The sequence below is a fragment of the Lathyrus oleraceus genome, chromosome 3, assembly GCF_024323335.1.
Source record: "Lathyrus oleraceus cultivar Zhongwan6 chromosome 3, CAAS_Psat_ZW6_1.0, whole genome shotgun sequence".
NCBI classification, from domain to species: domain Eukaryota; kingdom Viridiplantae; phylum Streptophyta; class Magnoliopsida; order Fabales; family Fabaceae; genus Lathyrus; species Lathyrus oleraceus.
In genome coordinates, this window is record NC_066581.1 from 156,027,075 (window position 1) to 156,039,149 (window position 12,075).

The window sequence follows — 12,075 nt, forward strand, 5'->3', positions numbered from 1 at the left end:
TACAGGTTGCATAAAGCCCTCTATGGACTTAAGCAAGCTCCAAGAGCTTGGAATAAGAAGATAGACCGTTTCCCAATTGAGAAGGAAATTGTGAAGTGGACAATTGAGCATGGAGTATGTGTAAGAAGAAGCAATAGTGAGTTGATTATACTATGTCTTTATGTCGATGACCTATTTATAACATGAATTTGCAAGAAGGAAATCGAAGACTTCAAACATGCCCTAAGTGAGAAGTTTGAAATGTCAGACTTGGTAAATATCTCGTACTTTCTTGGTATCGAATTCTACAAGAGTAGTAGAGGTATGATGATGCACCAAAGAATATATGCAGGCAAAATACTCAAGAGATTTGAGATGCAAAATTGCAACCCAACTTCGACTCCAACTGATCCCAAATTGCAACTGTCGAAAGACACAAATGAAAATGATGTTGATCCAACGCAATACAAAAGACTCATAAGATCACTTTGATACCTTTGTCACGTAAGGCATGGTCTAGCATACAATGTAGATATGTTGAGTAGATTCATGCAAAAGTCAAAGGTATCACACCTAGCAGTGACGAAGAGGATACTAAGGTATATGAATGGAACTCTCAACTATGGCATTTTGTTTCCTGCAGCTGATGAAGGTAAAGAATGCAAGTTACTAAGATACACCGACTCAAGTTAGTGTAGTGATGTTGAGGATAAAAATCCATAGTTGGCTATGCGTTTTTGCTAGGTGGTGCACCAGTTTCTTGGAGTTCGGGAAAAGAACCACTAGTTGCATTGTCATCGTGTGAAGCAAAATACATAACTGCTTCTCTATGTACATGTCAAGCAAAATGGATGGTGAATTTAGTCGAAGAGATTACAGGGAAGAATCATGGAGAAATTACCATGAAGATCGATAACATGTCTGCTAACAATCTGGCGAAGAATTTGATAGCGCATGGACGAAGCAAGCACATCGAAATGAGGTTTTATCTTCGAGAGCAAGTAACATAAGCGAAGCTAAACTTGGAACACTATAGAAGTGAGAATCAGATTGCAGACATTATGGTGCAGGTCGAAGTATTCAAGAAGTTAAGATCTCTGATGAATGTAGATAGCTTAAGCATAGTGAATTAGGTGGTGTATTGAATTGTAATTCCTTGTGTCGAAGCAGGTTGGTCGACAAAAGTAAGGAAGTGTCGAACTGTGTAAATATTAAAACTTCAAAGTAGTGTACCTCGACAAGAATTTTGACTTAGGTATAATTTTGCAGTGTTAGCAGAATTAGGTATTTTGGGCTTTGCTTAAGGAGCATGCAAACTCAAATCTATAAATAGGGAGTAACCATATCATTGTAATATAGCTTGCAGTTGCAAAGAATAAAATCTCAGTTTGAGAGCAGAGAGAAACTCTGCAAAAATTTCTTCTTCTTCCTTTGCTCGAAAACCCTAATTTTCTTTCTACCCCAACTCAATTTTGTTTCTTTTCTTTATAAATTATGCAGCGCAATCTTACAATCAAAGTGTAGTTAATTCACTCGAATGAAGAGTGAAGAACAAGATGAGTACTCAATCAGAAAGATCGATTCTTATTCATCAAGATTTAATTCGAAATTCATAAAGTTTTAGTGAAATTCTTGAAGAAAAATTGACGAATTTCCAACAATATTTATATTCATGCTTATACACACCATATTTTATGGTACATTTTGTTTCTCTAATTAACACTAATTGATAGTAAGAATGCACCACTAAATCATAAACGAATCTTCTTCATTTCTTTAATCTCTTGTATACATATCTTGGTCTTGGTGTGTACGTCTGTTAGTATTATAAAGAGAGAGTGATGTCTATCGATACATCATTGTATTCATTTGCCGAGAATGAGATGCACAGAAGTTTAACTTACTAAAGAGAAAACTTCTTTGAGGGAGTTTTAAATAGTCTTATTTCATAACAATTCTCGGAAACAAATTGATGATCTATTTAACTATTACGTGGATTTATTTTTTCAAATTTCTTAAACTCTCACACTCAAAAGAACTAGACCCGCCCTACACTACTCTCATATCTTTGTTTTCGTCGAAACTTGTAAATTTTCACGCATTTATTTTTCTTTGTTCTTTTTCCATTTCTATATTTAGCAACTTTTCCTTCTTCTCCCCCTTCTCTCTCGCTCTGTTCTGTCATCAACAATGACAAACCCATAACAACCACCAAATACAAGCCAGGTACACCCTCTTCCTCCCGTTTTTCTCATCAAACCCCTCCAATGTCGTTTTTTTTCACCTTTTGAATTTCCATGCATTTAACTCTTGTTTCCGTTACAAGTAACATTCGCTACACATTCTCACAATTTCATTTTTTCTTTTTTCCTCTTTTATTCTTTCTCATTTTGGCGATTCCGTCAACATCCTCATTATTCTCTCTTCTTTTCAGAATCACATTGGTGCCTTTTATGATTCCGGAGAAAAAGTTTCAATTTTTGAAAAAACTTATTTGGAATCCTTCTGAAGAATCACACGAACGTTAAATCACGTTTCAAGTGCTAATTGGGATTTCGGTTACGTATGAAAAAAGAGGACCTTTGATGATAATTTCCATCTAGGGTCTTCTCATTCAAGAATCATAAATCAATTCACAGAAATGATCAAAAGGGTTGAATGTAATGGTTTTGGAATTCCGTTCAGCAATGATCAAAAGTCGTGCATTTATTTGATTCTTGTGTTGATTGCATGAGCAATGAGCATGAGATAGGTGTATAAAACATGGATGCAAAAGAAGAAGCAGAACCTAATGAGGATAGACCCACATCTCCAATGTGGGTTCTACAACAGATATCTGAAGGAGCCTTTAGAGTTGCTGGGGAAGCATTGCAAAATATGTACTCTGCCGGTGGATCAAACTCGCCACAAGTAGGGCCTAGTGTTGCACATAGGAGAAGTCAGAGTGAAGTTGTGACTAAAGATTTTCAACGTAGTAATAGTTTTCAGAAGTTAAAAGCTCATGTGCATAAGGCATGGTGGGGTGGAAAATCAAAGGAAGAAACTTTACTCAGTTTCAATCCCGAGGTCATGGCGAACCAGAAACGTCAGTGGTATCAGCTTCATCCCAAATCTATGGTATTCAAATTTTAGAATCAATTATATGTACTATATTATTTTGAAAATCTTCCTTGCCTGATTGAACTGCAAATAGTAATGGCTTTTTAGTTTATATTTGATAATGTACAACTGTATTGCACAGACTGTTGTTATATAGAACATTCATATAGTAATTAACTGTCTCATACAGGTAGATGAGTAATGTGTGTATTGTCTAATGCTTAGATTTATTTGGAAAGTCTTTCTTGTAGACTAAGTAGCATTAGCATTCATGCATTTTTGAACTAGCTTTTAGGAGGTGACTTTGTGTCCCCTAAACATGATTATCAGAAATGTGAACTTATCAGTCTGTTGAAGCAAGTCACTGTGAATATTACTGTAGGATTGTATAAATTATAAGGAGCCAACCTCGCTCTTTGAACATTTTGTGGTTGTGGGGCTGCATCCAGATGCTAATTTGGAAGTCGTGGAGCACTCGTTTGCAAGAAGGAAGAAATGGGAAAGAGAGACGGAAAACAATGAACATCTAGATTACAGGATTCCGCAGCAACAAAGGCCGCCAGAACCAACTTTGGAACCTCAGGTTTGTTAGATATCAGTCTCTTTTAATAGACACATGACAACTTATGTCGTGGGCGCTTACAATTTATTGAAGTATTTATATTTGGCTAGGCATAAAGTAATTTGTTTAGATAATCTATCATAAGGAGCTTATTAGAATATGTCGAAAACAACTAATAGGCATATGTTATAAGCTATTTTTCAGGCTCTTTTATATCATCATGAGATAAACTCAAATAAGCTTTTCCAGATGTCCCATTAGTGTATTGTTATGGGTTAATAGGTTTTTTATAGCTGATACATTTTTTGTAAACTTACAGATACTGTTCGTATATCCTTCTGCGAAGAGGTTGACAGTGCGTTTGAAAGATTTAGCCTCCTTTTGCTTTCCTGGAGGTGTTAAGGTCTGTTTCACACTGTTTATATATTTATCAGATTTGTCCTTTATTTGTTAAATGCTACCTTAAAAACTGTTAAACAAATTGCTTGATCGTGTTGAAAATTAAATTAGAAATTTCTATTTTATTTTTTATTTATATTGCAACACATGAACATAATTTATACCACTCCAGATCTTGAATAGAAGTCTATGCATTCTAGAGAAACCATTCGTATGAGACTAATACTATTGTGCTCTTACCTTTCACTTTTATGATGTCTATTAAAACCTAAGTTTGACATATTTTTTTGGGTACAATTTTGTTTAGTAAGATAAAAATAACACTTCTTGTAAACCGTATATCTATTTATGTAGCTGCTGCTATTTTCACCACAAATTGTTACATTGTTAAAATACTTTACAGGCAGGGTTGTTGGAGAGAACTCCATCTCTAAGTGAACTAAACGAGCTAGTCTATGGACAGGTAAGCGGATAAGTATCCTTTTGAAAGACATACTTTTTCTCTTGATGAGCTAGTTAAAGAAATTTATCATCTTTGATTTGTCAAATACAATGTTTTAGATGGTAAAATCATACTATACACATGTAATTTAATACCAAGTGTTACTAAGGCGTGAGTCAATCCAATTCTTATCTTCTAGTAACATTCCATTGAGCACTCATTCGCTCAGCACCTTTGAGCCAAAGATAATAATTTTCTTTTTGTTTATTCTCCACAGGAGCATTTGGGAAGAGATGATCTATCGTTTGTCTTTAATCTCAAGGTAACTTTTGTATTGGCATCTTCTATCAACTCTAAGTGTTAGCTTGACATTGTTAGCAAAGAAACACACACAGTTCAAAAAAGTAATGTTACAACTAAAACTGCTGCTGAGAACTGGAGAACCAAGACTAAACTTTTAATTTGTGACACCCTTCCTTATGGACAAGCTCGTTGAGATTGAATCAAGGATGGGACATAATTTGTAGAGCATTCAACACATATTGTTGTGGATTACATATTCAGTTTTTTCCTTATTTATTTCCTGTAATGAATAGCAGTATGAAATAAATATTGGCAATTGCTGAAACATAATGTGCTCCTTGATCAGGCAGCAGACAGTACAACACTTTATGGAGTTTGCTTACATGTGCCTGAAATTGTTCAGAGGCCCCCTGGCATTTTAGGCACATCATCTCCTCTTTCTTTTCCCTCTGGGTTATGCAGCCGTTTTCTGGTTTCTGCACCTCGCTGTTACTGTCTTCTGACTAAAGTTCCTTTCTTTGAGTTACACTTTGAGATGTTAAACAGGTTAGTTTCTTTCATTGACTCGACGTCATGCTTATTGCACTTTGGTTTTTCCTAGTTCCAATAGCATTTATTATGTCTTACTTGGATGCAGTCTTATTGCACAGGAGCGTCTGAACCGGATTACTCAGTTTGTAAATGAGGTTACTCTCTCTGGTAGCATTCCATCAACACCCAAACTAGATGACCATTTGAGTTCATCTACTAACTCCCCAGAGAGGGAGTCATTTAGTGACTGGATGGCTTGTGCAATACCTCTTGATGGTGCAGCAGTCATTACCGCTGCTGCTGCTGGACTTATATCCGATGATGAAATCCCACAGTTATCACCCAAAATATGGGATTCTCGCTGTCAATCCCCCGTTAGTGTGACTGCCAGTGATGCCTCAGATTGTTGTCAGTATAAGGATATAGATAAGGATGGCAAGAAGAATCAGCAAGATCACGATACGTGTGCTTTCGAAGGACCAGAAACTCACAATTCTGTGGAAAGAATGCATGGAAATTGTGAAGGTGGCCAAGTTTCTCCCAGTGTTGAAACACCTGTATCTGCTCAGGGCCGCACCTTGGAACGGCTAGGAAGTTCTGAGTCACTTTTTAGGAGGTAGGTTTGTGATTTATATTATTCTAGGTTTTAATTTTACCTTTGATACACTATCATCACAATCACAATCTTTTTCTTTTGATTTATGCTAATGAGATATGTCTCTGGTAATAGTTTGTTTCTTTACAAAAAAAATTCAGAAATGATAAATAGTTCATTCACCTATATTCTTTTTTATTGTTTTTTTGTACGACATTTGATGTTCAATTTCAATATTATGTTGTTTTCATTGGCAGTCCAGTTAGAAGCATTGTGTCCGAAGATGAGGATCCTCCTTTTTCAAACAATGAAATCGATACTGGGGGTGATTTGTTGATGGAATGGGCTATGGTTAGTGAAAAATAGTTTTCCATTTTCTTTTGCACTAATTATACTTGGGTGATGCTGGATTAGCATTTAACATGTTTTCTTTGGTGCGAATGGCTTTGATAGGAGCATAAGAATGCTTTACTACAGATAGTGTGCAGATATCATGCTCAAGCTATTCCACCTCGAGGAAGTGAATTTGTCTTCCACCCTCTTGAACATTTACAAGCTATTCAATATATACGGCATTCAGTTGTTTCTCTTGGCTTCGAAGAAAATTGTTTAGATTGTTCTGAACCAACTGAGGTAATTCTCAAGTCATTTTTAACAAAATGTTTATCCTCAAATATGTGCATTCCTTACAGCACTACTTTTGTAAAAGGTCAATGCAAAGTTGGCAGCTGCTGAGGAAGCCCTTTCACTATCAGTATGGACAACGTCAACTACTTGTCGAGTTCTATCCCTTGATACTGTAAGCACATATTCCAATTGAAGTTCAACCATGTGCGACTCATTCAATTTGCTATATCAACTGTAATGGTACTTGATTGATTGATTAAATCTTTTTATACATGTTACTTGCAGTTGCTGGCATTACTTACAGGAGTGTTATTGGAAAAACAGGTTGTAATAGTGTGCCCAAATTTGGTAAGTTTTTAAAACAATGATATTAATCAATGGTCATTATCTGTTAATGTGGATTAATTTGGATTGCTTTAGAGAGCCTTTCATTTTGGCAATTTTTGACACAATGCAGGGTGTTCTATCTGCAGTAGTGCTTTCTCTTATACCCATGATTCGTCCATTTCAGTGGCAGAGTTTACTGCTCCCGGTGAGTCAGTGGATTCAAAAAGCTCTGGTTGCAGATTTTCCTTGGGGCTTTACCACATAAGTCTAACAATATGTTGGCCATGCTTTTCAGGTTTTGCCAGCAAAAATGATTGATTTTCTTGACGCCCCAGTTCCATATATTGTGAGTTTCCTTTTATTTGTTGTTCTATAAAATATGTTATTTCCTGTTATATTTTTAGTATTTATCACTGCTGTGTGAAATTCACGTCCACATGAAAATTACTTCATAATAGTTTTACTAGCATCTATCTTTTTTTTTTCAATAACTGTCTTTGTTGCTTTTACCGATATGAGTTTTAATAAGAAGCATAAGATACATGGATATGAGAATTTATGAAAGAATTTAAATAAGGTTGAAGTTATGCCTTCTCTTTCTCCAAAAAATTTTAAAATTTGAAAAAAAATACAATGAAAAATAGGAGAGGAGAGAGAGATACAGAGAGAAAAATAAGGTTGGATCAGTAAAATACTGTCCGTATAGTAAATTGTGTAAAATTCTCCTACATGAAGTATAATTTCAAAGATAAAAAGCTTTATTTATTCTGTTTGTGGAAATTTTTATTGGCTGACAACATGTGTTTTTAGTATTTAAGAATATGCTTGTCATTTATTCAATTTTCCAATGTTTTTGCAGGTTGGCATACAACATAAACCAGATGATTTGTATATTAAAACTAGTAATCTTGTTGAAGTTGATGTAATGCAAAATCAGGTTTGTAATGACATTTTAAAGATAACATGACCCACGAGAAAAATGGAGTCTTTATGTAAACTTGCAACATTTACTTACTATTTTTTTTTTCTTTTTGCAGGTTAAAATGTGTCATTTGCCTAGACTTCCACGGCAAAGAGATCTTGTTTCTCAGTTAACTCCAATTCATGCCAGACTTTCAAGTGAAAGTTATATTGCAAAAAAGCATCCTATACATAGGTGCAACGAAATCCAGGTTCTTTTAGTTCCTATACCAGAATTCTCCTCTCTCTCAAATTCAGTAATATAATGTTTATTTTATCTATATATGATTCATGCATATAAAAACCAGTAGTTTTTCAGCTTCTAGCCTCTAATATTTCTTCCACTAGTGGTGGCATCTACTAATTTGTACTTGTTGCAGGCTGAAATTGCAACTCAGTTTTTGAATGTCATATGGCACTATTTGGAGTCACTTTGTTCGAATTTGAAATCGCACACGATAACTAGTGTGCAATCAAATCACGACAGGGTAACATAACTAAGTTGTTGTGATTTCTACTTCTATATATTTTCAAATAAATAAGAATAGATAGTTACGCACCTTTTTCCTAGCTCATCCTTGATTTCTTTTTTCTCAGGTTTCTTTACTTCTTAAAGATACCTTCGTTGACTCCTTTCCTCTTAGGGATCAGCCATTCATTAAGGTAACAACTCAGAAATATTTCACTCTACATAAGCATTGAAATGGTTGTTTATAGATAGTCGCGCGTCTTGCAATCTAAGTTCATGAATCCTTGGCTTTGCAGCTTTTTGTAGATACACAGATATTCACTGTTTTATCAGACTCTTATCTATCGAGCTTTGAGAGCGGCAAATCATAGTCTTCTTCCATCTGTCTAACGCGTTATATAGGAACAAAAGGGTGTTTATCTGTTAGACATGACTGACTGTTGACACTTAGGAAGACATGCTCATAATTTCATCGGCTAATCGATCCCTCATCGATTGCATGGATTGGAATGTGGCCAACAGTGATGGAGTGTAATGGTTCAAGAAAATTGTATCATGTTGATAGGAAAGTTGACCGGATAGGTTCTTGGGTTTAGGTGCTCAATGTTCAGTAATTGACTTGTGAAATATACATTTGATTCGTTTTTGGATTATGATAACAATGCCAGATGGTTTTTTTCTTCCTTAGGATAGAATTATGCTTTCTTTTATAGTTTGACAGATTAACATAACGAACATTTCTTCAATATTTATTGATATTGTTAAGAATAATGGTTGAATCCAAGAAAAAAAATTAAGAAAAAGCTAAATTGTTTAGAATTAACTAAATGAGAAAATGGTAATTATTGTCAGAATTAATTCATTTTCAGTAACTCGTAGACAAAATTTGTTAGATGGTATTTTAGTATCTCTCCTAAAGTCCCACTTGTATTCAAGCAAGTGAGTGGCGTGAACAAATTGTATCTTTTATTTTCCTTTTGTAGTCTGTGTAGCAGTGTGCATGCAACTATTTGTAACCGTTTTAAGAGTTGTGGAAGTTTGTTATTATTCTCTTTTCTCTCTTTTGTTTCCATTGTTCATCTTTATCATCTTGTGCATCAACAATTGATATCTAGAGCTCCGGTTCAGATCTATAGGGAAACACGAGTGAAACGGTGAAGCGTTGTGTGATTGATTTTTGATCGGAGAATTCGTGTTGAATTTCTGATTAGAATCGTAACATAATCGCATATCTTGATTCTAAGAGATCGGGAAACACAATGTTTAGGTGAGATCTAAGTGTATTGCACAAGGTTGAAGATGAACAGAAACAATAATATGAGTACCAAGCTTCTAGTGTTCGATGGTAAGAACTGGAATCGTTTGATGATTCAGATGCGTGTGTTGTTTGGAGCTCAAGATGTTTTTGATCTCATCAACGACGGTTACGTTCAGGTTGCACTTCCAGAAAATGCAACAGATGCGCAGAGAAATGCTCCGCGTAATCTGAGGAAGAAGGATCAGAAGGCCCTGTTCTATATCCATCAGTGTGTGGATGTGAACGTGTTTGAGAAAATCGTTGATTCGACGACAGCGAAAGCTGCTTGGGACACACTGGTGCGGTGCTACGGCGGTGATGCATCAGTGAAGAAGGTGAAGCTTCAGTCACTACACAAGCAGTATGAGAATCTCAGCATGAAGAACAATGAGAAGATACCTAAGTACATCTCTAGATTAATTCTGATCACAAATGAGATGAAGTCGTGTGGAGAAACTCTCTCTGAAGAAAGTATCATTGAGAAGGTACTTAGATCTCTTACTCCTCAATTTAATTACATCGTTGTAGAAATTGAACATTTAAAGGATCTGAGCACCATAAAAATAGAAGAGTTGCAAAGCAGTCTATAGGCGCAAAAGTTGCGTCTGACTGAAAGAACCTCTGAGAGAGGTAGAGCAGACTATGAAAGCTTCTTTTGTCAAGAAAGACCAGAAGCAGTCTTGGTCAGAAGTCAAGAAAAGACATGGTAGGTCTCAAGAGTCAAAAGCCTCCAATTCTGATGAAAAGAAACATCAAAAGGGAAGGGAGAAGCTTGACAAGAGAATGGTTCAATATTACTATTGTAATAGGTTTTGCCACTTTGCTAAGGACTGTTGGTTAAACAAGGAAAGGAAGTCAGAAGAAGCAAACATAGCCAGAGGAGATTCTAATGATGAAGTTGTGTTATTGATTGCTTATGAATCTGATGATGATGAACTTATGCAATTAACGATTTCCGATTCTGAAGGAGACTTTGAATATGAGTCAGAATTTGAAGGTTCTGAAGAAGAGTAAGAATCTGAGGATTCTGAAGTTGAAGTTGAGTCAGAAGATGAATCTAAAGCTGAAGGAGAAATTGCCTCTGAAGAGGATTTTGCCTCGGAAGGTGAGTCAGAATCAGAAAATAAGTCTGAAGGTGACTCTGAAGATGAAGAAGACTTTAAAGGCGAGTCTGACTCTGAAAGTGAATATGATTATGATCCAGATTCTGATGATGATCTAGATTTTGATGATGATCCAGAATCTGGAGGTAATCCAATCTCTGGAAATGGAGTTTCTGGAGGTGGAGCTTCTGAAAGAAGAACTTCTGAAAATATTGACTCTGATTTTGAAGATATTGATTCTGATTTTGAAGATGAATAATGATTCTGAGAGTGAGTCAGAATCAGAAGGTGAGATTGATTTTGAGGGAGAATCTGATTCTGATCCAGATTCTGATGGTGATTCAGATTATGGCAGTCCATATTCTGATGGTGATTAAGATTCTGGTGGTAGTCCATATTCTAGAAATATTTAAGATTCTGAAGGTGGTCATGCTTCCAAAGTCGGCACTTCTGGAGTTCCAGCGTCTGATATTGTTCATGAATTAGAAGGTTCTTAAAAAGTTTTGAGGCCACAAAGAATCAGAAACATTCTGAGAAGATTTGCAGAGTTTGACATGCTGCTACACATTGAAATAGATTCTTAAGGGGGAGTTATTCAGTGTTTCGTGTTAGTAGACTCTGAACTTGTAAGTACGGAAGAAGCTCTCAAGCAGAAATTCTGCTTGAATGACATGAAAGAAAAACTTGAGCTTTTGAAGAGATTTGAGTTGCTGAATTGTAAAGTTGTTGTCACACCTGCTGATACAAATCAGAAATTGAATTCTGATTCTGTAAGACCCTAACTTTGACCCTAAGATCCCTCATGGCATCATGTTATTGCACAAGTGCATTACCTCAAGGATCATAGCATGTTTGGCTCCTTAACCCTAGGGTTGGGACTTGTTTGAGTGGTTTGAGATCACCAAGCATGATTGTATTGTATGTTATTGTTTCTCTTATTACTAACCAAAAGCACAAAAATATGTCACTAACTCTTTTTGTTTTGAAGCTCAAGTGATCATGTGCTCCACAATGCTCCTAGGAGGCTCCTAAGCCCAATGAAATGGCTAGATGAAGATGAGAAAAAGCATGACAATGGTCAACAAAGTTCCTAATCATCATATATGTCTCCCAAGTATCTCAATTTGCCAATTTGATCAAGATAACCCAAAGGGCTTGAAGATTATTTCCCAAGGAAACCCTAGTTTCACTGTGCTTTAACTGTGCCTTGCCCATGAAGCAATCTCAACCTCTAATCAAATTTAACCAAGGGAAGTTCTTTAATTTATAATTTTATGCATATATGATCCTACTTGAGGCCCCTCAATCATTTATTCATCAAGATTGGAAGTTTGACCTTGAAAAGTTGACCAGTTAAGTCATCTGACTAAGTTGAGGTTCAA

The 12,075-nt window shown here is 35.8% G+C and overlaps 1 protein-coding gene across 3 annotated transcripts; it reads left to right on the forward strand.

Moving 5' to 3' along the window:
- The first annotated feature begins 1,876 nt into the window (after positions 1-1,876).
- On the forward strand, positions 1,877-8,988 carry LOC127125949 (uncharacterized). 3 transcript variants are annotated; one of them, XM_051054809.1, is made up of 19 exons: positions 1,877-2,205; positions 2,414-3,096; positions 3,461-3,661; positions 3,960-4,043; positions 4,443-4,502; positions 4,759-4,803; positions 5,131-5,330; positions 5,422-5,931; positions 6,168-6,261; positions 6,364-6,543; positions 6,620-6,709; positions 6,823-6,885; positions 6,995-7,069; positions 7,160-7,210; positions 7,724-7,801; positions 7,902-8,036; positions 8,205-8,312; positions 8,422-8,487; positions 8,590-8,988. In XM_051054809.1, exons 2-19 carry the CDS (start codon positions 2,743-2,745, stop codon positions 8,662-8,664), a joined length of 2,469 nt encoding a protein of 822 aa, XP_050910766.1. In that variant the 5' UTR covers positions 1,877-2,205; positions 2,414-2,742; the 3' UTR covers positions 8,665-8,988. The 3 variants fall into 3 exon arrangements, with proteins under 3 accessions (XP_050910766.1, XP_050910765.1, XP_050910768.1); XM_051054808.1 differs by having other exon boundaries at positions 1,877-3,096; XM_051054811.1 differs by lacking the exon at positions 1,877-2,205 and having other exon boundaries at positions 2,844-3,096; positions 3,528-3,661.
- Positions 8,989-12,075: the final 3,087 nt, after the last annotated feature.